Source organism: Rhinoraja longicauda, chromosome 42, assembly GCF_053455715.1.
Source record: "Rhinoraja longicauda isolate Sanriku21f chromosome 42, sRhiLon1.1, whole genome shotgun sequence".
Lineage (NCBI taxonomy): Eukaryota > Metazoa > Chordata > Chondrichthyes > Rajiformes > Arhynchobatidae > Rhinoraja > Rhinoraja longicauda.
The window spans coordinates 865,119-892,512 of NC_135994.1; the positions used below are offsets into that span (position 1 = coordinate 865,119).

Here is a 27,394-nt window from a genome sequence, read left to right on the forward strand (position 1 = left end):
CCCACACTGACCCATAAACACTATATTATTCTCCCCACGGTCCCATCAACTCCCCCCCTCCTCCCTCAGATTCTACCACTCACCTATACACTTGGGGTAATTTTAAGACAGCCAATTAACCTACAAAACCGTATGTCTTTGGGATGTGGGAGAAAACTGGAGCACCCAGAAGGAACTGGAAAGGTCACAGGGAAATTTCACTGCAGCAGGTGGGAAATTGAAATCTAGTTAATAAATTCATTGCTGCATGGAAGGAATTGCAGATGCTGGTTTAAACCGAAGATAGACACAAAAGGCTGGAGTAACTCAGCGGGACAAGTAGCATCTCTGGCGAGAAGGAATGGGTGACGTTTCGGGTCGAAACCCTCCTTCAGACAGATTTGGAATAAAACAAGACATATTGTTGATGGCGGGCATAAAACTGTTGAATCATCGTGAAAATCTGCCTGGTTAAACAATGTGCTCTTGGGAAGAAAATCTGCTGCCCACACCTGGTTCAGACATACTCATGTAGTTGACTCTTAACTGCCCCAAAGTGATCATGAAGCCGCTGAGTTCAAGAAACTGTGAGGGCTGTGGAATAAACGGCCAGCCTTGCCAACAATACCCACATCCTGTAAATAAGTAATAATAAAAACATTATCGGTATTGAGATACGCTGTGGGCACAAAGCATGGGTGCCACCAGCTCCTTGCTACCTTGCTCAGGTCTCTACTCTTCTTGCAGGCCAATATGGAGGGACACTAGGCTATTCCAGCAGGAAGGGTGGGCGAGGTTTGGAGAGGGACTGAAGAGTGGGAAGGAAAGGAAAAATCATAACGTGAACCCAATCTTGTACATCTACATACCTGTTTTACCAATGACAACCCAAGGTGCTCCTGGAGCACCAAACCAAACTCCCCCTGTGGACCCCTACTCACTTACTTCTGACTACAATGTCTAACCTGTTTGAGGGAGAGCCATAAAATGTCAGCCTTGCCAGCACAGAGGTTCAGCACAAAGTCCACTCAGTCTTCGGTGATTGTGTAGCGACCCCAAAACCCACTGACCAGTGCAATCATCTGCTGAGCGGTGGAACAGTTGAAACGCGTTGACATGCTGCATCCTAGAAATGATCAGTCAAGCACAGTTTGAGGGACGGGTGAGCATTGCTTAGACTTTATTCAGCATCTCCAGTCGAGCTATCTATGGCACCATCACGCTCTTTCCAGAACCTGCAATAAATGGCATTCAGAGAGCAGCAGGTTCAAGAACAAGGTCCAGCACCTCTTTACAAACCTCTATGCTCCTGAGAAGAGAAAGGACCTATTTGCACTGATTTCCCCAGGCATTCCTCTAGGGACTGAGATGAAAGTGTGCGGGACGTTACTTTATTGGGAGAGCCACTCAGCTCGGCAGAACTGGTTATATTAAGTCCTTGAAGGAGCAAAGGGAAGACAAGAAATGGCACAAACTCAGGAGGAATTGAGAAGATGGATAACCTATGGACCCAAAAGTACACTGCAAACTAACTATGCAATTTTCATGTACACATGATATACTTCACAAATATCTGAAAGAAAAAGAGACTTGAATTTATGTTGTCTTTCACGACCTCAGGATGTCCTGGAACACCTCACAGTCACTGAAATAATTTTAGTAATGTGGGAAACGTGGCATCCAATTTATGCACAGCATGCTCCTACAGATAACTATCTAATAAAGATGAGACAATATTATGTTCTCGGGAGGTAGGCAGAGAGACAAATATTGGCCAAGGACATTGGGAATTCTTCATAGTAGTGATTGTAAGATCTTTTACAGCCATTTAAGATGTGAGAAAGGCCTTGGTTTAGTATTTCATCCAAAAAACAACAGCAACCTCCATTTATTTAGCATCTTTACTAAAACAAAACACTCTAGGGGCTTTACAGGGTCATTATCAAACTAAGGTACGAGGACAGGTGGTCTAAAGCCCTTCAGTCCCAGCACTGTAAGGTCAGATTGGAATTTGTGCTCAAGTCTCTGCACTGGACGTGCACCTATGACATTTTGATCCTGAGGAGAGATGGTGCTGCCCATAATTTCTCTGTCGCAAAAGCCCAAGAACTGAGCTGTTGGAAGATCTAAAAACTGACTGAGATAACCCAGACACATAAGACATTCCAGATGGAAGATGGCAAACTAAAAGAAATCAGTGGTTGGCAAGGCCCAAAGTATTGCTGGGCACGACAAGGTGTCACAAATAAGCCCGAAGGAAAGATCGGCAAAGCCAAATTTTAGTACGTGATGTTCATCATTATTCTGTGGAAGGGCCAGAGCAAGGAAGGGGTTGTTTGAATGAGGATCCAACAAGATGAGCAATGTGACCCGTGTGCTTGGCAGAAGTCTTCAGGTGCCAATGTTAACCCAGCAACAGGTTTTAAAGAGGAATGTTTGCAACATAGCCAGGCAGTATGGTTATTCGCTGTGCAGGGATGTGAAGTGATGTGTTCAACAGCATTGCTCCATCTATCCTGATGATCCCAACAATGCGTGCGTATTGGCAATAAAATCAGCTGAAGCATGCCTGAACTAGTGGGAATCCAAAGCCCATGAAATCCAGTCCCGATATGAGGATTTAGATTCTTAGATTTAGAGATACAGCGCAGAAACAGGCCCTTCGGCCCACCGGGTCCGCGCCGCCCAGCGATCCCCGCACACTAACACTATCCTGCGCCCACTAGGGACAATTTTCTTTAACATTTGCCCAGCCAATTAACCTACAAACCTGTACATCTTTGGAGTGTGGGAGGAAACCGAAGATCTCGGAGAAAACCCACGCAGGTCACGGGGAGAACGTACAAACTCCGTACAGTGCAGCACCCGTAGTCAGGATCGAACCTGAGTCTCCGGCGCTGCATTCGTTGTAAGGCAGCAACTCTACCGCTGCACCACCGTGCCGACCGAGGAGCTCAGCAAGATGAAAGGAAGCCAGATCTGAAATCAAAATCTTCCCATCTATTGTTGCATACTGGATTTCACCAGAGAATCCAGTTGACTCTGGAATGGTTAACTGTGGCAGGAGGGTTGACATTTGAGTTGCAGCCAGGAAATGCAGCAGCCAATTTGCGCGCGGAAAAATCCCACAAATAGCAATGTGATTACCAACAAGATATTATCTGGGTTATTTAAGGGATAACTATTAAAGTGAGTCACAGGAAATGATGAGGAGCTCGTTGTCTGTCTGGCAGGTGGTCTAATGGTTTCCAGCTGTGCTCCAAGACCAAGGGATCAGGTCTCAGCAAATTCACATTTTTATTTAAGCAGGAATCACTGACACAAGTTACATATGTCCACTGCGGATTTTTGGGAAGACCAAGAAGGAGTCTGTGAGCCAGATTGCGATCTTGGGTGGACAGTTGTGATTTCTCAGGGAAAAATGCAGTGCAAGCGGCAGAGTGGCAAGTGCCTGGTACGTGCTGCCAGGGGTGGTTCAGTTTAATAATAATAATACATTTCATTTGTATAGCGCTTTTCTGGAAACTCAAAGACGCTTTACAGAGTAAGTAAAACATAAAAATAAATAAACGAACAAAAATAGGAAGGATAAGGAGAAGCGACGGTCAGTGGTTGAAGGCCGTGTTGAACAGGTGAGTCTTAAGTGATGTTTTGAATGTGGTGAGTGAGGAGGAGTCTCTGATGGTTTGAGGTAGTGAGTTCCAGAGGGTGGGAGCAGCGATGGAGAAAGCCCTGTCCCCCCAGGATCTGAGTTTGGTCCGGATGGGGGGGGGGGGACAGGAGGTTAGCAGCAGCAGAGCGGAGGGTGCGGGTGGGAGTGTGTCTGTGGAGGATGTCAGTCAGGTAGGATGGGGCCAGGTTATGGAGGGCTTTGTAGGTCATGAGGAGGATTTTGTACTGGATTCTCTGGGGGATGGGGAGCCAGTGGAGCTTGTAAAGGACGGGGGTGATGTGGTCACGGGTCGGGGAGTGGGTGAGTAGACGGGCAGTGGAGTTCTGGATGTATTGGAGTTTATTGATGATTTTTGAGGGTGAACCATAGAGGAGGCTGTTACAGTAGTCCAGACGGGAGGTGATGAAGGCGTGGATGAGGGTTTCTGCAGCTGTGGAGGAGAGGGATGGACGGAGACGGGCGATGTTTTTGAGGTGGAAGAAGGCTGTCTTGGTGATGTGTTTAGTGTGTTTGTCGAAGGAGAGGGTTTGATCAAAGATGATGCCAAGATTCCGGATGTGAGGGGAGGTGGATACTGAGAAACCGTCGATGTTGAGGGTGAAGTTGTGGGTGGATTTGGTGAGCGTTTTTGGTCCAATGATGATGATTTTGGATTTGTCAAACTAAGTTTAGTTTAGCTTAGAGATACAGTGCGGAAACATGCCCTTTGGCCCACCCAGTCCGCACCGACCAGCGATCCCCGCACACTAACACTATCCTACGCACACTACGGACAATTTACAATCATACCAAGCCAATCAGCCTCCAAACCTGAACGTCTTTGGAGTGTGGGAGGAAACCGGAGATCCCGGAGAAAACCTACACGGTCACGGGGAGAATGTGCAAACTCCATACAGACGAGCACCCGTGGTCAGGATCGAACCCGGGTCTCTGGTGCTGTAAGGCAGCAACTCTGGTTGCGGTGGAGGCAGATACAAAGGTGGCATTTAAGAGACTTTTAGATAAGCATATGGACATGCAGAGAATGGAGGGATATGGATTATGTTCAGGCAGAGAAGAATTGGTCTTGGCATCATGTTCGGCACAGACATTGTGGGCCGAAGGGCCTGCTCCTGTGCTGTACTGTTCTATGTTCTATGCCGAACATGTATCTGTCTGGAGCCCTCGGCAGATCTACAGAGCAGAGGCAAAGTGGGAGCTTGGCTCTGCTGCTCCACAGTGATGACCCCGACCAGATTCAGCACACTGGGAAGTTGGACAGAGACAAGCCCGATGGGTCAGCACCCAGAGAGTTAACCTCAGCTGCAGCTGAGACGGTCCCACTGCAAGCGCCAGTTGTAGTGCCTGCTATGCAGTATCAGACACCCGCCGTGGCACGGGTGTGGCAGTGTTTAGCACAAGGTCTTTCAAAATGCGATGGGACACCAGAATCCCAGAAGGTAATCTGTGAGCTCCAGCAGGAACGTACACACTTGCTCTTCTAAAAAAATATTCATCACATGCAATCCACACGCCAACAACCAAGCAAGATGGCGGTCACGCCAACAACCAAGCAAGATGGCGGTCATGCCAACAACCAAGCAAGATGGCGGTCACGCCAACAACCAAGCAAGATGGCGGTATTGAGCATTGAAGGAACTGCTGAGCAGGGAGTGGCTGTTTGTTGGGATAGAGGTCAGGGGAAGTTCAGGGGACTATGGTCGAAAGGATTGTCCTCCACCTGCACACATCCAATAAGTTTCTCCAACCTTCCATCTCGCCTCCAGGGAATCTCTTCACATTATCAGAAGTTCCAGAATACGCACAGGTCGAGGAATTCCTCTACAAGAAGCTTCTGCCTGACTAGGACATGAGCACTGGTGTTTTAGAATCACCAATCATCAGTGCAAGAGAGATCTATTGGGCAGAAGCAGCTATTTGGCCCATCAGATTCATGCTGACCAAACGGGAGAAGCGGAGACTGGTCCCAGCTGCTGCATCTCACATTGCAGTCTTTGAGTAATATCTTCGAGTTAATGAACAAGGCACATTGTAGCTGCCCTCTTTAACAGTCCATTGAAGAAAGTGGCACCTGGACTCCAGGGGCTGAAGCTCATCTCCAATGAAAGACACTGGTGTTTCATTTGGTGAATGGCCCTTAGCTTGCTTGGGGGAGGGGGTTCTAAGCAGAGATGGTGCCCAATTAAAGGACAATGCCACTTAGAGCTGACAGAAGGTGCAGGATTGAATGCAAGAGACCAAAAGGTTGATAAGGTGAGAGCCAGTGATCCTGTGTGCTGCCACCTCATGCTGCAGTGGCTGAAGTTGCTTGGCAATGCCTCCGTGATCTCAGCCAGATGATCCTCTCTCTTGGTATTCCTGCCCTCTCACACACAAAGACGGCGTGTGTTTGCTGTGTTGCCAAGTACAACTGGGCTTTAATTTGCATTCCTATTGCGTCTTTGATGAGCACAGCGTATCCCAAAAATACTTCACGGCCATTCAGAGGGAAGGAAAATGCGTGGCCACTTTGCGCTTAGTAAGCTCCCTCAAGCAAGAATTCAATAAATGACCAGGTTGTTGGCTATTGGCTTACAGTAAGCTGGGAGAATGTCCTTGTTCTTCGACAAATAGTGACGTGCATTTTTAATACCCATGCATAGCTGATGGAGCCTTGGATTAAAATTGTGTCCAAAATGTTGCCTCTGCCACCCTTCCTCATACTACCTCTCCCGTCGTTCAGTCATCCTTTGTACAGCCGCTCCCACAGGGAAGCACTCTCTCATAATGCCCCTCCTCACACAGTGATACTCCCCTATGGTCCTTCTGTAACATGGGTTACAGAAGGAGACCCTAGGCTGAATAGATCGGTTCTTTTAAATCCACTGACTTTCTAACCACCTCCCTGCCCCCAGCCCCCCACCCCAACACTCTCTGCTGGAAACAGAGTGTGTGGAGAAGCCGGGAGAGCCATCGGATCAGGCAACACCACCCAGAATTAAACAGCCTAACTGCCACCTAGGATCACGACAGAATTATACAGAATGGAATTTGGCCCTTCGGCCCACTGAGTCCGCACCATCCATCAAGCATCCATTTAGCCTAATCCTATACTAATCACATTTATATTCTTCCCCCCACCCCCCACCCCGTCACCCACCCTAAGATTCTACCCCTCCCATGCGCTCTTGAGGAAATTCAGCACAGCTACTTCACCTACAAATCAGCACATCTTTGGGATGTGGGAGGAAACCGGAGCACCCAGGGGGGAACGATTTGGTCACAGGGACACTGCAAACTCCACACAGACAGCACCATAGGTCAGATTGAACCTGGGTCTCTGAAGCTGTGTGGCAGCAGGGCTACCCGTTGATCCACTGCACTACCCATAAAGAGTAAGCAAGCACGCCACGTACCGAAGGGCAGCTGATGCCTGTGAAATTGCACTTGAGGTCCCCTGGTGGGATGGTTAGAAAAACAAAGTTAATAACTGGGAACAGATGAAATGACGGAATGTTTTCTGCAGACTTGGCACACTTAATATTCCTTGAATCCCTTTCATCTGTCTGTTACTTTGTCTATGTTGCAGTTCATCAACAGCAAATCTTTGCCAACATTCGCAGCACAGCTATGTTGCCAATGCAGGGAAGGTTTGCCTGTTCACTAACAAGACACTGGCATCAATTGACAGTCAGAAGCCCTCTCCATTTTTGCCCACCGCCTTTAAACCCATTTCCTCTATCTATCATAGAAACATAGAAAATAGGTGCAGGAGTAGGCCATTCGGCCTTTCGAACCTGCACCGCCATTCAATATGATCATGGTTGATCATCCAACTCAGTATCCTGTACCTGCCTTCTCTCCATACCCCCTGATCCCTTTAGCCACAAGGGCCACATCTAACTCCCTCTTAAATATAGCCAATGAACTGGCCTCAACTACCTTCTGTGGCAGAGAATTCCACAGATTCACCACTCTCTGTGTGAAAAAAAACTTTCTCATCTCGGTCCTAAAAGACGTCCCCCTTATCCTTAAACAGTGACCCCTTGTTCTGGACTATCATCCCCTCCCCATTTCTCTCTCTCTCTCTCTCTCCCCATTTCTCTTTCTCTATCTAATCTCTCTCACACAATGCATCCCACCCCTCCTCTTTTTCTCGTGACATTCAAGCGGTTTTCGAGGAATGAATGTTGAAACGTTCGGAGTTCACACCGTACTCGGCTGTGGGTGTGGGCCGGAAGGTGTCATTCATGCACGCACTGTGGAAGAGACCCCACTGTCCCTGGTCTCAGGTCTGTGAGGCAGTGGCACATTCTCGGCAGATTGTTTTGAACATCAAAAAAGTTGGTTGTGAGATTAAGTAACGCAACGACCAGCAAATCTCCCAAGATCATATTGTATTTCCCCAAAATGTAAGCGAGAAAGAGAGAGTTGAATAGTTTTCTTTATTTACAGTGCTGGCGTGCTGCATTCGTGCATTGTTGGCAGAGAGCATGGCTCAGGCACTGAGTGTAGTAACTACAGGTTTGTGGCTCGGTGGCACAATGTGCTGGAACTCCAATGCGTGGCAATCTTTTGACTTTTCAGGGGCATTTTAGCAATTCCACAACTTTAAAACAAAATTTCCATGCTCTTCAACAGCTGCTGTGATCGTATGCCATCGATCCGCTGCCAGAACTGCAGTCAGCAGATAGTAAACGGTAGTGGAGGCTGGGGGATGGGTTCCCTCCCCACTCCCTTCATCTCATTCCTATCTTTCTGACCGGGAGATGCCCCAGCCTGCGAGCGGCTCCCACCTGCTGCTGTGCAAATACAGGATCTAATGCTAGTAAACCCTGACCGCCCCCTCACCCCTACCCCACCTCCTTCCTTTCGCTCTGTAGTTCTCCCCATTACCATCAGCACCTTTCATCAGGATGCGCAGAAGGACCACGGATATCAGGTCACTACTTGCCATGCGTGGAGGGGAGGGGGGGGGGGGGGGGAGGTGGTGGGAAAGGGTTCAGGGAGGAGTGGCACTGGCACATCAAGGGGTAGCTCCATCAGGATTGAAACTGTCGTCTGGGGCTGCAGTGCACATAAACAGTGATGGCACACGAGGAGGCCATTCAGTCATCAGGACCAAGGAACTGTTGGGACTAGTCCCTCATCCCAACTTTGGTCTGTAGCACTGTAGGTCACCGCACATGAAGTGCTGTAAAATGGGATGTACCCCCTACTCAAGCCGTGATCTGTCATGGAGAGGCCAAGCTGGAAACAACCATCGCCACACAGGAAATGCGTCAAAGGCCCGTTTCGTTTGCCCTACTTCCAGCATGCCAGTGGGCACCTGCGACTGACCTGCAGGGGGTTCTTGGTGCTGATGGCCAGGACCTGGTACTTAAAGTAGCAGAGCTCGCAGCTCCACGAGCCTCGCTCGCTGATCCAGCGGATTAGGCACGGCTGGTGGGTGCAGCGCACAGAGCCATCGCAGCGGCAGGGGCTCAGCAGATCACCCTGCAAAACAAAGGAAGGCACAATAAACAGCAGCTCACTCACACGCACCCGAGGGCCAGGGAGAAGCGACGGGCGCCTTATCTGCGCCACACACAGCAAGGTAATGGGTCACAATCACTGCTCACCTTTTCATCACATCCTCAAACCGTGTCACAGCCCGCCAATGATGCCTCACTGAAACCCGAAGGTATTTATTCACAAAATGCTGGAGTAACTCAGCAGGTCAGGTAGCATCTCGGGAGAGAAGGAATGGGTGACGTTTCGGGTCGAGACCCTTCTTCAGTCTGAAGAAGGGTCTCGACCGGAAACGTCACCCATTCCTTCTCTCCCGAGATACTGCCTGACCTGCTGAGTTACTCCAGAATTTTGACAGTTACTCCAGCATTTTGAGTTACTCCAGCATCTCCATGACAGTTACTCCAGCATTTTGTGAATAAACACCTTCGATTCGTACCAGCATCTGCAGTTGTTTTCTTATACCTCACTGAAACTCAGTCACTGGTGCAATGTGCGAAACGTGGCGGCCAATTTGGACCCAGCAAGCTCCCACAAACAGCGGTGAGAAAATGACCTGATAATCTGTTTCTTTTCAAAACAAGATTGTGAAAGAGGACCAGGGAGAACTCTCTTGTTCATTTCAAATAGCAGCGAAAGGATCATTAATCCCCATCTGAGAAGGGAGATATGCTTAATGGCTCATTCTGAAAAACAACTGCTCCTACAGTGCAGCAGTACCCCTCCAGCGGCACAGCATTCTCTCAGCCCTGTACAATGAAGCTCAGGTCTCTGGAGTGGGACTTGAACCCGCAACCTTCTGACTCAAGGAGGCGTGCTGCACAGTGAGGCACACTGATACACACCAACTAACTGAATGGTGCAGATTCCACTTTTGTTTCCTGAGGTGGAGCTAAACCGTGTTGCTCCTGTCATCTCCAACATGTCTCGGAGCGCACTGATCCACACCGACTCTGATAACACAGCCCACATGTACATCGAGTCTATTATTATCCATTCTAGATGGCACAATTAGATGACAACCCCACAGGGATCCTGAATCATTCCAGCCTTGTTATCCTCACACTACATTAAAAAAATACTCTTTGCTTGAGATCACACCGAGCAACACACTCGTCTTGATCTTTTTTGGTGAGATTTATTCTCCTCACTACCCACCCACCTCCACTGGGATCGAATGCAAAACAGGCACTCTTCATGTGTCAGCGCAGACAGTGAGGGCTGTCTGGCTAATCAAGGATGGCATACATTGCAGTCCCGCCTGATGCCATCAAACACTCCACATTACACGCAGCATCACATGTCTGGGCAGCGGTTGGGTCAGGAGTTTGGTGAGTGATAAAGAAGGGGGCACTGAAATGCTCCCGAGCTTTCCATTGGCCTTATCTAGATTGTCTTCCCTAATCCCACACCAACCACAATGAAACAATCATTTAAACGGTTCATGACAACAAACACAATAAAACAAGGCAGCCACCCTGACAGTGTGGCACTTGAGCCGACTGCCTTCCCCTTTTCCGGGGTTACGTCCGTGCCCGGGTGGTAATAGAAAGGGACTACACTCTATCCACGGGCACCCTGGGGGATTTCTGGGACCGCTGGGCACCGCGGGGGGTGGAATGTATCCTCAATAAGGATGGGGAAATAGAAACATAGAAAATAGGTGCAGGAGTAGGCCACTCGTCCCTTTGAGCCTGCACCGCCATTCAATATGATCATGGCTGATCATCCAACTCAGTATCCTGTACCTGCCTTTTCTCCATACCCCCTGATCCCTTTAGCCACAAGGGCCACATCTAACTCCCTCTTAAATATAGCCAATGAACTGGCCTCAACTACCCTCTGTGGCAGAGAATTCCACAGATTCACCACTTTCTGTGTGAAAAAAAACGTTCTCATCTCGGTCCTAAAAGACTTCCTCCTTATCCTTAAACTGTGACCCCTTGTTCTGTAATCCCTCGATTACTTGCATGTGCCTATCTAGAAGCCTCTTAAACGCCACTGTCATATCTGCTTCCTCCACCACCCCTGGTAACGCATTCCAGGCCCCAAAATACGGGCAATCCTGCATATACAAGTGGTATGTAAGTGTGTGTAAGGCAAATAAGGGGCAATAAACTTCAGCCTGGTGAGTTAGTGTGTGGGTATATGTGACAGTGATAGTAACCAGAGCGTGGTCAGAATGGACCACTACAACCGTGCTGGGCCCACGTCCCCTGACCAGACCCTGGGTTGGAGGTCCCACCTCAAGGGACCGACAGAGAAAAGTCAGCCATGAGGAAGGCAGCTTGAATCCCAAGTGGAATTTAAATTCAAGGAATTAAATAAATCCATCGTTAAGCAGGAATAGAAACTTGTTGCGAAAAAAAAATCTGATTCACCAATGTCCTTCAGGGGAGGAAATTTGCCGCCCTTACCCGGTCTGGCCCATATGTGACTCCAGGCACTTAACTGCATCCTCAGTTCAGTGACAAATAAGAATGGAGATGAAATGCTGCTGTTACCAGTGAGACCATCCTCTGAAGAGATATATCAAAACATTTCCTATTCCTCGAGATTCAGAAGGTCTACAAGGGAATGGAAAAGGCTCAATGGGACTCTCGGTGAGATTGTGGATAAGGATGGGTGGATTTAAAACTCAGAAAAAGAGGAACACAGGCCTGATGTTGGACGTTTTGCTACACAGGGCATGAGCAATTGACAAATGCATTGGATTCCTGAGGATGAGAGGAATCAAAAGGCCTTGGGATTGTTTCTGAGACAACTGAACAAGACACTGTGAGGTCTCTCTGCATAAGTAGCCTTCTTCGTTTCGACCCGAAACATCGCCCATTCCTTCTCTCCTGAGATGCTGCCTGACCTGCTGAGTTACTCCAGCATTTTGTGAATAAATACCTTCGATTTGTACCAGCATCTGCAGTTTTTTTTTTTACACTACCACAACGCAGTGGTCATTTCAAAGAAAAATTGGTCACGACGGGGGTAGGAAACAGTGGGCACAAGAGTGGTATTGCTGGGCTGTGCCCCCAGGGATGCCCAACTACTGACTCATGCAGACCATGGTGCCATCTACTGTTGTGCACTGTGCCAGCTAATTGCAAGTCTTAATATGCCAGGCTGGAAGGAGGCAAAAGCCTCAGGTTCAAAGGTCACTGGATTGTAACTTCAATTCTATTCCTCCTCCCACAGATGCTGCCTGATCTGCTGAGTATTTCCAGTATTTGCCCGTTTTATCCAAGGCCCCAGGACTGGCAGGGGAGCGAGAGTCAAACCCATTCAACGCATATTGATATAATGGTATGATTAGACACAAGGTACTACAGCTGCGGGCTTACCAGGAAGACACAAAATGCTGGAATAACTCAGCAGATCACCCTGGAGAACATGGATAGGCGACATTTCAGGTCGGGACCCTTCAGACTGATTGTCATAGGGGGAGAAAACTGGAAGAGGGGTGGGGGAAGAGACAAAACCTGGCAAGTGATAAATGGATGCAGATAAGGGGGGATTTTAATTGGCAGATGGATGGACAAAGACTAGAGATGAGAAAAAGATAGAAAGCTGTGAGAAACAGAGTGAAGATGCGCAAAATGTGAAGCCAGAGGAAAGGATATAGATGGAAGGGGAAAGGGTTTTCCACCCATATACCTTTCTCTGGCTTCACATTTCATGCATTTTTTGCATTTCCAGCAATTTGTGTCTTTTTTGACGGTATGATTAATTAAATTATAGCACCGGAGACCATTCAACTCATTTTATTCATGTTGGCCAATAAGAGTAATTAAGGCTAATCCCACTTTCCAGCTCTCTATCTTATATATGGGGATGTTTTATACAGTTCTAACATGGCTTCCCCACTATTGTATTCTATACATTGACTGATAAGAACCAGTATTTGTTTGTGGCCTTTCATTACTTTATCCATTCACTCCAAAAACCTTGTCTGTCCCGCTGAGTTACTCCAGCATTTTGTGTCTCACTCCAAAATCCTTCTGCGCTTCTACACTGTTTGGTGTCTGACTACTTATTTACTTGGCTTGTTTGTCCTTCACACAGGCTAATAAATCAATTAATTGCAAAGGCCAAATAATTCCAAAGTGTGGACTTAACAAAAAATTACCAGTTTAGTCAAGTCTCTTGGAGTTGGTTTGTGGCCAGCTCCATCTCCTGGCTGGCATGAGGGTCCTGAGGTGCAATTCATCTTCCCTGTGATATCTGCTCACTCCTTGGGCTTTTTACAACACGTGAGTGACTGGCAACCTCTTGGGAGACACCTTATGTTAGTCAACCACCACCCCTTCCCTTTCTCCCCATCCCAAACTCTTCCTGTGCCATTGCCACCTCTAAGCACTTCAGATTATGCCAGTTCACAGTCCCCAGATCTTTTCTTCCCTTGTTTAGCATGCAGCCCAGCCAGAATGGATCTTCAACATCCTCCTACCAGTGCCTTGGTTTCAAGTTGCCTCGGCAAGGCCAGCAGCATAATCAAGGACGAGTCTCACCCTGGACATTCCCCCTTCTCCCATCAGGCAGGAGGTACAGAAGTGTGAAAATTCATACCTCCAGATTCAGGGACAGTTTTTTTCCAGCTATTATCAGGCAAATGAACCATCCTATCACCAACTGGAGAGCGGTCCTGAGCTACTGTCTACCTTATTGGAGACCCTTGGAACATCTTTAATCGAAATTTACTCTACTTTATTTTGCACTAAACGTTATTCCCTTGATCTTGTATCTCTACAATGTGGACAGCTCGATTGTAATCATGTATAGCCTTTTCGCTGACTGGATAGCACGCAACAGAAAGCTTTTCACTGTACCTGGTTGCACGTGACAATAAACGAAACTAAACTGAACTAAAACTAAAGTGTTTGGTGCTGAGAGTTTACATTAAAATGAAGTGCCAACAAACGAAGTTTCAAACCGGTGCCAGTTGCAATCAGCAGTAATTGTCTATAATTATATAGAACTAGGGATAACAAAATGCTGGAGTAACTCAGCGGGACAGGCAGCATCTCTGGAGAGAAGGAATGGGTGACGTTTCGTGTCGAGACCTGAGCTTCTCCAGCATTTTGCGTCTATCTTCGGTTTAAACCAGCATTTGTAGTTCCTTCCTACACATAGAGATAAGACAATTCATTTTGATTTTCTGCAGATTGCAAATAGTAAATAACAAAAAAATCAATCAAATCCTAAATTGGGTCTTTTAAGCATTTTCACCCATGTAATTCAATTTCCATCCATTTATGTGTTTTGTGCAATTAACCCATTCTTAAATGACTGCAAAACATTAGAGTAATGTGTATAACCCTTAACAAGCAGAAGCAGAGTTATGAAGGGTAGACTGAATTTGGAAAGTAAGTTGTTTTGCACAAAAAAACAAAGAGGCCATTCACAGTGGCGCAGCGGTAGAGTTGCTGCCTTACAGCGAATGCAGCGCCGGAGACTCAGGTTCGATCCTGACTACGATCGCCATCTGTACGGAGTTTGTACGTTCTCCCCGTGACCTGTGTGGGTTTTCTCCGAGATCTTCGGTTTCCTCCCACACTCCAAAGACGTACAGGTATGTAGGTTAATTGACTGGGTAAAATGTAAAAAATTGTCCCTAGTGTGTGTAGGATAGCGTTAATGTGCGGGGATTGCTGGGCGGCGCGGACTCGGTGAGCCGAAGGGCCTGTTTCCGCGCTGTATCTCTAAATCTAAAAAAAAAACTCTCAAGCTCATTCTACAGGAGTAGGAGTGTCCACTGAACACCTCTCATTTATTGCACAGGAACTGGGAGTGATTTATCCCACTGGCACCTCACATGAGGAACAAAATGTTGTCATTCTAACTGTTTATACAGCAAGAGGTTATGCGGCTCAAGCTTAATACATAGGACTAGGCCAATATTCCAACACTGGAAAGGCCAATGTGCCTTAAGTAGTGGTTTATAAAAGGTTCAAACTTTGTTTTTGTATGATCTGAATGTGAAACCCAAGATCCTGTACGCTTTACTCACCACTCTATCAGCACAGCTTGCCACTCACAAAATATTATATACACGCCTCTTTGTTGCTGCACAACTTTTCAAACTGCTTGATTGATATTTTATCATCTCTCTCTCATCTGTTCTGCTAATGTGTACCACTTTGCAATTCTCTGCATTTATACTTAGATCATCTCTTTGAATCCAGCCCAGAATGTTGAGGCGAGAGTCTACTGAAAGATCCTTGCAAAAGTGCACTGGGAATCTCTGGCCCGACACCACTCAAAATGAAGGAGTGTTTGGGATGGCATTGAGAACCTTGAGCCTATGGGGCAAGAATGAACATGGAGTGCATCACTTCCCAAACCACCCCATCCAACTGTCCTGTCAAGTACCTTCTTCCCCACCTTTGTCAGAGTATGTGGGTCCTACATTGGTCTTATCAGCCGTCTCAGAACCCACAGAACTGGAATGCAAGCAAGTCACGCTTGACCCTCAAAGGGCAGACTAAGGAAATGGAGTGGTTTATACAATTCTAACATGTTTTCCCCCTATTGTATTCTATGCCTCGACTGATAGGAGCAAGTATTTGTGGCTTCTTAATTATCTTATCCATAGACCCCAAACTCCTTCTGCTCTACTACACTGTTCGGTGTCTACTTATTTCCTTGGCTTGTTTGCCCTTCCCACAAGCTAATAAACAGATTAATTGCTAAAGGCCAAATAACTCCAAAGTGTGGACTTCACAAAAAGTATCAGTCTCAAGTCACTCAGAGATGGTTTGCGGACAGCTCCATGAGGGTCCTGAGGTCCATTTCATCTTTGCTGTGCTATCCGCTCACTCCTTGGGCTTTTTACAACACCTGAGTTACTGGCAACCTCTTGGGAGCAACCCTTATGTTAGTCAACCACCTTTCTCCCTGTCCCAAACTCGTCCTGTGCCATTGCCACCTGTAAGCACCTCTGATAATGCCAGTCCACAGATCCTTTCTTCCCTCATTTAGCATGCAGCCCAACCAGATCTTCAACATCCTGCAACCTATTGTTAACCAGGATCTTGAAAAATCTGTGAAGATAAGCCTAATTGAGGGCCTTTCCATCCCGGAAAAAACCCATGCACGGATAAATCAATCACAGCCTCTATCCTCCCATTTCTTCATACCCCATCAACAGAGTTCCTGAAGAGCTATCCCTGGCAAGACCAATAGCCCAAAATTGGGTAGGGCCACATAGTTAGACCGCCTCTGAACCCACTGCGCTCCCACCACAATCATTATGAGACCAGATATTTTGTCTACACTAGTCGAGCAGCTACAAAAAGTCAGCAATCAATAGACAATAGGTGCAGGAGGAGGCCATTCGGCCCTTCGAGCCAGCACCGCCATTCAATGTGATCATGGCTGATCATTCTCAATCAGTACCCCGTTCCTGCCCTCCCCATACCCCCTGACTCCGCTATCCTTAAGAGCTCTATCCAGCTCTCTCTTGAATGCATTCAGAGAATTGGCCTCCACTACCTTCTGAGGCAGAGAATTCCAGATTCACAACTCTCTGACTGAAAAAGTTTTTCCTCATCTCAGTTCTAAATGGCCTACCCCTTATTCTTAAACTGTGGCCCCTTGTTCTGAACTCCCCCAACATTGGGAACATGTTTCCTGCCTCTAACGTGTCCAACCCCTTAATAATCTTATACGTTTCGATAAGATCTCCTCTCATCCTTCTAAATTCCAGTGTATACAATCAATTAGATGACCCATCTTGGTTTTGACTAAGGTAGACACAAAATGCTGGAGTAACTCAGCGGGTCAGGCAGCATCTCGGGAGAGAAGGAATGGGATGCTGCCTGACCCGCTGAGTTACTCCAGCATTTTGTGTCTACCTTCGATTTAAACCAGCATCTGCAGGTTTTTTTTCCTACACACTTGGTTTTGACTAATGTTGACTAAGGGATGAATGATGGTCAGGGTGTCAGCTTCAAAGTAGCAGATGTGGGATCATTTATATTCACCAGAGCACGCAGATTTATACAGCAAGAGGAAGGGCCCACCGCAACTATGCAATGCTCTCCTCCTACCAAGTGTTTGGTGCTCAGAGCTTACATTAAAATGAAGTGCCAGACAAAGTAAGTTTCAATTGCAATCACTAGTAATTGTCTATAATTATAAAGAACTAGGGATAAAGGACAATTCATTTTGATTTTCTGCTGATTACAAATAGTAACTAACAATAAAAATCAATCAAATCCTAATTCGGGAGTCTTTGTGTTTTTACCCATGTAATTCAATTTTCATCAGTTCATATTTTTTGTGCAATGAACCCATTCTTAAATGACTGCACAAACATGAGAGTAATGTGTATAACCTTTGACAAGCAGAAGCAGAGTTATAAAGGGTAGACTGAATTTGGAAAGTAAGTTGTTTTGCACAAGAACACGAAGGGGCCATTCAACCTCTCAAGCTCATTCCACTGAACTCCTCTCATTTATTGCACAGGAACAGGGAGTGATTTATCCCACTGGCGCCATCACATGAGGAACAAAACGTAACCCTATTTCCCTTTATGTACTTACAAAATTTCCTTGAATTTTCTTTGAATTTTCCAGCAGAGCTTCTTCCTGCCCCCTTTTTACCCTTAGATTTTTTTTTAGATTTAGAGATAGAGCGCAGAAACAGGCCCTTCGGCCCACCGGGTCCGCGCCGCCCAGCGATCACCGCACACTAACACTATCCTACACACACTAGGGACAATTTTTTTTTAAAAAATTTGTCCTCCCAATTAACCTACAAACCTGTACGTCTTTGGAGTGTGGGAGGAAACCGAAGATCTCGGAGAAAACCCACGCAGGTCACTGGGAGAACGTACAAACTCCGTACAGTACCCGTAGTCAGGATCGAACCTGAGTCTCCGGCGCTGCATTCGCTGTAAGGCAGCAACTCTACCGCTGCGCCACCGTGTCGGCCTTCTTATTTCCTTCTTAAGTATACCCCTCAGTTCCCGAAACCCCTCCAGGCATACTCTTGATTCCTGATGCCCATACCTGTCCCATGTCCCCACCTTCTTCCAGACCAGAGCCCCAATTTCTCTCATTGTTCAAGCTTCCTTACTCCCACCTTGCCCTTCACTCTAACAGGAACTTGCATGCCTTGAACTCCTGTCATCACACTTTTAAAAGCATTTCACTTTCCGGATGTTCCTTTGCCCACAAACAACCTACTCCAATCAACGTTAGCAAATTCCTGTGTAATAGCACCAAACTTGGCCTTGCCCCAATTTAGAATTTTAACTTGTAATATTTTAACTTGTGTGCCTGCCCTGTCTTTATCCGTAACTATTTTAAGGTTAATAGAACAGTGGTGGCTGGTGCCAAAAGGCTCGGCCAAGGACACTTCAGTCACTTGCCCCTCCCAATTTCCTACAAGTAGTTCAAGCTTTGCCTTCTCCTTTGTAGGGGTCTCTACACATTGCCAGAGGAAACTGAACACATGTGGCAAATTCCACCCGTCTAAGCCCATTGCACTATGACAGTCCCAACCTACATTGGAAAGTTAAAATCCCCCAACATGAAAAGCTTATTCATCTCGCAGCTCCCTGGAATCTCCTGGCATATTTCTTCTTCTAATACCTGCTGACTATTTGGGGGCCTATAGTATGGCCCCAACAAGGTGATCATCGCCTTCTGTCATAGTTTGCACCAAATTCAGTTCACCCAATAGACAATAGGTGCAGGAGGAGGCCATTTGGCCCTTCGAGCCAGCACCGCCATTCATGGCTGCTGATCATTCTCAATCAGTACCCCGTTCCTGCCTTCTCCCCATACCCCCTGACTCCGCTATCCTTAAGAGCTCTATCTAGCTCTCTCTTGAATGCATTCAGAGAATTGGCCTCCACTGCCTTCTGAGGCAGAGAATTCCACAGATTCACAACTCTCTGACTGAAAAAGTTTTTCCTCATCTCAGTTCTAAATGGCCTATCCCTCATTCTTAAACTGTTGCCCCTTGTTCTAGACTCCCCCAACATTGGGAACATGTTTCCTGCCTCTAACGTGTCCAACCCCTTAATAATCTTATACGTTTCGATAAGATCTCCTCTCATTCTGTACTTGCTGACCCATTCTCCTGTGCTTGCTGACCTATTGTAGATCTTCATTAAACTCTCCAACCTTGGAAATTTTCAATCCCTCCATGGCATTATCTCTCCCTGTGCACCCATCTCCAGTATTAGTCCTTTTAGATCTGTACACTCTAATTCTGACCTCATGGTTCTATGAGCCAAAATGCAACTGTAGAGCTAAGTTGCAAGGGGTGGCTGGAAACAGTTTAGCAGCCATTTTATTACAACTGCCAATCCTATAATATTAAAAGCAAATATTTGCAAATCTCTGGGCAGCACAGACATGATAAGCTGAAAAGCTCCTTCCTCTGCTGTATTGAGATATGGTTCTGGGAGTACGCTGCTGGTAAAGTCCACTGCGGGTGATAAGAAATTAGAATTTCTCTGAACCCAAGAAGCAAAATGAACAGATTCACTTTCAGCAGAGTTAAATAGGATGGTCCAACTTCTCAACAATTAGACAGAAGTGGAGACATTTGTTTCCAAACCTGAATTTGACTTATTCCAGATCTTCAAGAAAAGAGCCGCATGTTGACTTAATCCACTCACACAGTGCAAATAGGTCGTACATAATGGAATAAAACACTTTTTTGTTCCTCACAAGTCTTCAGATGAGACATGCATTTCCACAGTCTATCTCCACATAGATAGTACTGAGATTTCAACTGAGCCCAGCTCAGAGGCAGAAACACTACCTACCACCCCACTAAGCTGCCCACATTCAGATGTCTGGACCTTCAATCCAGAGACGCGACTTCAAACCCCACAGAAGCCAGGAAATTTAAATTCAGGTAATTAAATAAATTGGAATAAAAAGCTGATATTTGTGAAAACCACCCGAATGCCCTCAAATCTGCTTGATTTACTAATGTCATTTATAAGAACAAATCTGCTGTCCTTACCCAGTCTGGGCCTAAGTGTGACTCCAGGCGCCCAGCAACGAGCTTGACTCTGCACTGGCCCAGCAAGCCACTCAGTGCAAGGAACAATGTGGGGCCTAGCCAGTGAAAGCCACATCCTGTCCATTAATGGAGAAGCAAAAATATGCTAATGTCAAGACTGCTATTTGTAGCGTTTGCATTTCCCCCAGCCAGGATCTACCATCAAGTTCACATTAATGATAAGGTTGACAACACCTTGCCCTGCTTCACCTCATGTTCTACAGAATCAAATATTACTATTTACCATTGCTGAGCATGCTGTTACCCATAGAATTAAACCTGACCAAGAAATCCCCGTTCAGCTGACACTTAGGTCAACCTTTCACCCTCGCATTTAAACTACACCTCCAACTTTGCTGGAAATAGCAACCGCAGGAAATCTGTCCACCATGTTTACTAACGTCGCCAACAGACAATGACCGAAGAGGATATCTTGTCCCAGCATCAGAATAACCACTGGTCCTCAGGTTACGCGAGTTATCGAGCACGAGAGTGCAACCACATGCCGGGTAGCTGGGCATTACTGAATGTCTCGGCTCGCCTGTAAACCAAGATGCAGATGTCTCACGTCTGTGGTCAGACGTACAGATTTTAACCAAGTAATCGCCTGTCCGTTCGGAAGTTGATTGTGTGTAGCACTGGTTTTGCACCGTCCAATTTCACTCTCCGCAAGGGACAGGGTAGTAAAATCCACATTTCACCTAATCTCATGGATTTGCCCTTTGGCGATGAAGTTAAATTTGCCTTGCCCCCCACCCGCATATGGGGCACCATCACTAAGCAGCAGATGCAACTCATAAACAGAGAGCAAAATTCCAGGGGACTAGAACCATCAGCTAAACTTCATAATGATAATTGCAGCACTGAATTCAGTTTTAATTAATTTTCCAACCGTCCATGTACATGGTGAACAATCACTCTCAAAGTGAGGCATTAATAATGATAGAATCAACGCAAAATATGTTAACTCACCAGGCAGAAACATTCAGTATATTTGATATAATTTCACTGAACCAAGTGATCAAACTTGTTTTTTTTAAATTAGATAGCCTCTCAGCACCCATTCAGGGAACAGGACTTGATCTGCCTCTTGAACAGCCTTCAACAAAAAAATACAGAATTCCACCATTTAGCTCCTCGAGCCTCTTGCACCTTTCAATAAGATCATAGCCGATCCTCTACTTCATCCATTTTCTCTCTGATCCCCATATCCCCAATTCCCTTTGTGTCCAAAAATCTATCGATTTTAATTGGTATTCAATAGCTGAGCATCGAGAGCCCTCTTCTCTGGCTATTTGATCCAAGCACAATGGGGCCCAAAGTTTGAAGGCTCAGCTTTGAAGAAAATGGAAAATCCTCGTGTTCAGGTCAGGATAGGTTGCACTGATTTTACGACCAAACTAAAAACTGTCACGGTGTAGGAAGGTACTGCAGATGTTGGTTTACACCAAAGAAGGACACAAAATCCTGGAGTAATCTCAGCGGGTCAGGCAAACTGTCACTGTTTAACTTCATTATAAGGTGGTGGCATATTTGTGTGTACACATTGAGGTAGGGCTCTCTCTGAACTGGTATGCAAGAGCATGAAGAAACCGACTCAGGCAAACAGGCAAGAGCAGTGCCCACAGTGAATCCCAAGGTGAAGCCCTGAGCCAGTGCAGCAACCACCCTTTGTTCTAGACCCTCCCAACCTGAGCTCCTCAGCACCCAACATAGAAAATAGGTGCAGGAGTAGGCCATTCGGCCCTTCGAGCCTGCACCGCCATTCAATATGATCATGGCTGATCATCCAGCTCAGTAACCTGTACCTGCCTTCTCTCCATACCCCCTGATCCCTTTAGCCACAAGGGCCACATCTAACTCCCTCTTAAATATAGCCAATGAACTGGCCTCAACTACCTTCTGTGGCAGAGAATTCCACAGACTCACCACTCTCTGTGTGAAGAAATGTTTTCTCATCTCGGTCCTAAAAGACTTCCCCCTTATCCTTAAGCTGTGACCCCTGGTTCTGGACTTCCCCAACATCGGGAACAATCTTCCCGCATCTAGCCTCTCCAACCCCTTAAGAATTTTATATGTTTCTATAAGATCCCCCCTCAGTCTTCTAAATTCCAGCGAGTACAAGCCGAGTCTATCCAGTCTTTCTTCATATGAAAGTCCTGCCATCCCATGCCAACTATTCACATCAGGTTCAGATTATGCCCTCATGCGCTGGCCAAGTTCGGTTTGGTCACGGTCACGTCAGGTTCAGCTTGCCTGTGTTTGGGTTGGTTTCAGGTAACGTTTTAAATGTTATACCCAAGCAAACCTCTCCTCTGTGTGGAAGAACTGTAAAGAATCCCCAGCTGAGTGAAATAATTTATCATTCTCATTGCCAAATGAGTGACCCCCTTATTCTGAGACAATGCCCGCCTCTTTCCAGTTCCAGACTTTCCAGCCATGGGGAAAACGGCCTGTCAATAACCATTCTGCAAAATATCTTCCAAAATCTGCTGTCTCAATGAGATTGGTTCATTCTACTGAAACCCCAATGATTATGGCCAATTTTAGTCAGTCTTTCCTAATGCATGACCTCTTTATCCTAGGAATCAATCTTGTCAATCTACATACCAAGGCCAGTGTACCCTTCCTTGCATATGGAGACCAAAACAGCACAGTCCACCAGACACGGTCTCACGAAAGCCCTGTACTATTGCAACAAGACTTTTGGGCAATAAAGGACAAAATACCTATTGCCTTCCATCGTTAACAGCCAACAACGTCATCCTCAAGTGCTTCTCCCTCTTCCAGCCGGACGCTCCAATCTTCAGCCAGCTTTTCCCCTTACTCCATTCCTCTACACACCTAATTCTCATCCTCCAGGTACCCTCCCCAACCCTGGCACATCATTATCCGTTAACCTGATCTTTCATTTTAGATGCTGTTTAACCTGCTGTGCATTTACAACCAGTGATTGCAGGCAAGCACCAAACGTATTTCTCAAGAGCTCAACCTGCTTTCCATGGAATGTTAATATGTAATCTATAAAAGCATAGCAACACTATGCTTTTATAAAATCGTGATGATACTGGTTTAGGAGGGGGCCATTCGGCCCTTTCTTCTATTATGACTGATCTTAAATCCATCTCTCTATTAGATAGAGCTCTAGGGGCTAGTGGAATCACGGGAGAAGGCAGGCACGGGTTACTGATTGTGGATGATCAGCCATGATCACAATGAATGGCGGTGCGTACAGGCTCGAAGGGCCGAATGGCCTCCTCCTGCACCTGTTTTTTAGGTTTCTAGGTTTCTCTCCACCCCTGCTCCATATCCTTCAGTGCTACCACCCAATTATGTTTTGACATTTTAATTGACTTTTTTTGTATGTGGAGAGGACAGTTCCAAATTTCCACCACCCTTTTGTGTGAAGTCTATCCTAACATCACCCACCCCCCCCACCCCCCTTCCTTTGTCTTTTATTGCCCAAAATTAGACTCTAATTTTAATGGAGCCTTCCCTGAAGAAAGCAAGGAATCCTTTCATCATTCCTGGGCATCTTAGTCTACGCACGAGGGAATAAATAACATCTTAATACAGATCTGTAACAAATAACCATTTGCAAAATAATGCCCAAGCTTTGTTATTTCAGTCTTCTGTCAACAACTCTGAGCGTTAGATGCAGTACAGTAGCTATGCTGAGAATGATAGGACTATGCGAGATGAATGTGGTATCTCAGCATCTCTCCTCGCTGTGTACCTGGTCTGGTCCCTGGAAGCAGATTCTGCACAGAGGACTCCTCATCCCACTCTCGCTGCTGCTCAGGGACACGGACTCCATGCCGGCTTGGAGCGCACCATTCCTCTCCTTGTCGTCGTATCCTCCTCCAGCCGCGGCACCGTTCGACCCGTAACAATCCTCGTCGGACCGGGACGAGCAATTGGGAAAGGGAGGCCAGCCGCATCCCGACCTGGCCAGCCGTCCCCCCCCTCCCGCTTCTTCTCCTCCTCCTCCTCCTCCTCCTCCTCCCCCTCCTCCCCTTCTCCGGCCCGTCTCCAAATCTTGCTCGCTCCTCTGCATCGCGAAAGACCTCATCAAAACCAGCACCTTCAGGTCATTGCAAACCATGCGGATGTGATACTTGAACATCATTTACATCTGGTGTTTGCACTAAGTCATACGCGAGAAAAAACAAAACACACACACACACACACACACACACAAAAAAAAAATGTAAAGGAGTCGATTATTGATTGCTGGATAATAAAATATATGCGGCCCGGATACTAAAACAGGCAGCAGAACTCCCAGATGCCGCGCCGCGTTAGGAAAGAGCCGGTGCTATTGTCTCCGCGCCTCCCATTGTGCACGGCTGTCTAACGGAGAGAAACAAGACATGGACCGGCTCATCCGTGGCTCCGCTCGGCTCCGTTCCACCCGCGTCCTCGCTGGCACCAGGGGCCACCCTCGGCTAATCTCTTGCCACATTCTCCAACCCGCGCACATCTGCGCCGACCCGAAAGCCCGGGCGTGTGCGCGTTTGCAACCAAGCCCTGCCTTTTATCTCCTTGCCACTACTCCCCTCCCTCCCTCCTTTCTCCCAAACCCACCTCCCAAATAAATCACCACCCCAAGTCCGGGCGCCTCTACCCGGACATCTCAATCAACCAATGCCACCTCCCGAGCACCACACCTCTGCTTCCGGTACTTACACATAGTATAAGAAGATAACTGCAGATGCTGGTACAAATCGAAGGTATGTATTCACAAAATGCTGGAGTAACTCAGCAGGTCAGGCAGCATCTCGGGTGACGTTTCGGGTCGAGACCCTTCTTCAGACTGACACATATATAGACAATAGACAACAAGCCCTGGGGTCTCTTCAACTATTGCTGCAGACCCAAGCATTCTAGAAGTGAAAATCTTCCGGGCGGGTGTAAATTATACCATCAGGTGTGTTAGACAATAGACAATAGGTGCAGGAGGAGGCCATTCGGCCCTTTGAGCCAGCACCGCCATTCAATGTGATCATGGCTGATCATTCACAATCAGTACCCCATTCCTGCTTTCTCCCCATACCCCCTGACTCCGCTATCCTTAAGAGCTCTATCTAGCTCTCTCTTGAATGCATTCAGAGAATTGGCCTCCACTGCCTTCTGAGGAAGAGAATTCCACAGATTCACAACTCTCTGACTGAAAAAGTTTTTCCTCATCTCCGTTCTAAACGGCCTACCCCTTATTCTTAAACTGTGGCCCCTTGTTCTGGACTCCCCCAACATTGGGAACATGTTTCCTGCCTCTAACGTGTCCAACCCCTTAATAATCTTATACGTTTCGATAAGATCTCCTACATATATAAACATTTATGATTTATTTTCCCTCCACCGACTCCCCCCCCCCTTTAGAAATTGACTGCGTGTTGATGTCGTCCACGTGTGAATTTCCCGCGCGATCTCAAGTAGTCCCGTGTCAGTTTAACCCGGGGTTCAGGGTTAGACCGCACCAGCAATACCCGCATCCCCTGAGTGACATTTGATTTAGTGGACCCAGCAATTCATCGGTTAATTGCTCTTATCTCATGTTCTCAGGTTCGCAACTGACTGCGATCTTGGGTTTTGGCAGAACAAAGCATCGTACCAAAAATTAAAACAGAAAATGCTGGGAAACACTCAGCAGGTCAGGCAGCACCCGTGGAGAGAAGCAGAGCAGTTCCAAGTCCCGAGACTCCTCCGTCGCGGGAACTGGGGAAGAGAAAACAAATATGAAAACTAAATTGGTTTCTCTCTTTCCCAGTCCTGACATGGGTTTTCAACCAGAAACGTCCACTGTCTCTTCACAGATGCTGCCTGACCTGCTGAGTGTTTTCATAGTTTATCCATTTTATTTCAGAGCATCTGTGAGATTTAAATTCTAAGATACCAGAAAGTTGTCCTCTCAGATCAAGGGTGTGGTCACCTGTCCAGATGTCTTTTTGATTTATTGTCTTTTTTTTTACACAACTCTGTTAAGCACTTCTGAATTTTTTACCAAAGTGATATGGTGCAATCTTATATTTACCACCAACGCCGAAAACCAATGCAGATTTTTTTTAAAAACAATCTTTACCCCCAGTTCCTTCGGGCTTCCACCTGGTGGAATAAATTAAAACAGGTTTGGAAAGGAGAGCAATGGAGAAAATTACTAAAAAAGCTAATGCTTTTCAAACTGATTAAAAACATACATGCATCTACCTCATATCTCACTACTCCCTCTTATAAGGAAGGAACAGTTGGATGAAGATTTACAGGTTGTGGCCAATGAACCATATTGCAATGCCAAAACTGTCTCTCTCTCTTTCTCTCCTTCACCCAATAAGATAATGGAGGATATGCATTATCAAAAATACTGCAGATGCTGGAAATTTGAAATAATAACGAAAAGTGCTGGAAACACTCATCAGAACAGACAGCATCTGTGGAAAGGGCGAGAGAGTAGAAGATTCAGGTCAAAAGCCCCTTCAGAATAACTGAATAAATGCCATATTAAACAAAAGAACTTAGCCTTCCCTGTCTGTTCCCTTTTCTGGAGAAAAATAAGTTAAGAGGTGACCTTACAGAGGTTTTTAAAACAACAAAAGGTTTTAAGAGTAGAAACAAAGAGAACTTTTCCACTTGTGGAAACTATTCAAAAAGAGTTGAGAATGTGGAACTTGCTCCCACACAGAGTGGTTTAAGTGAATTTACAGGGCAAGCACATGAGGGGGAAGGGGCTAGAGGGTCACACAGACAAATTCAATGGTGAATGACACCAGGACGTTGGAGTGGAGCATAAAAGTCAGGATGCATTGGTTGGGCCGAATGGCCTGTTTTGATCTCTCTCTAAGTCTATGTAAATGGTGTAGCTTGTACCAGCAGAGATTCTTTGGAACATTTTGTCTAAAACATTTTTTATAATGTGTATACAGAGAGTAGTTGGTCACATAGTACAATTCTTAAATTGGTACAATCAATATTACATTTGACATTTATATTATTTCCCTCCTTTAATAACGGAAAACAAAAACAAACATCCAAAATAACTGCCCCAGTTCTTGTGCATACCAATTTAGCATAAAACATGGGATGATGTACCCTCCAAAAACTCTGACAAAGAACACCCTCCTCCGTCATGATCAGGGCATGGTGTGTGTTGAGTTACCACTAACTTCAACAATGCCAGGTGTTTATCTAATATGGTTTCATCCTCACTACCTTCAGCATTAGCTGTGGCAGAGTAGA

At 46.3% G+C, this 27,394-nt stretch overlaps 1 protein-coding gene across 1 annotated transcript in view; it reads right to left on the minus strand.

Annotated features, from left to right (window-relative positions):
- Window positions 1-24,701, minus strand: part of LOC144611939 (E3 ubiquitin-protein ligase MARCHF9-like) — a 35,969-nt gene extending 11,268 nt beyond the window's left edge. The window contains exons 1-2 of the mRNA XM_078431287.1: window positions 23,898-24,701; window positions 8,972-9,127 (exon numbers count right to left, since the gene is read on the minus strand). Of these exons, the coding sequence (XP_078287413.1) occupies window positions 8,972-9,127; window positions 23,898-24,290 (549 nt within the window). The 5' untranslated portion in view covers window positions 24,291-24,701. The remainder of the gene's footprint in view (window positions 1-8,971; window positions 9,128-23,897) is intronic.
- Between the last annotated feature and the right edge of the window lie 2,693 nt (window positions 24,702-27,394).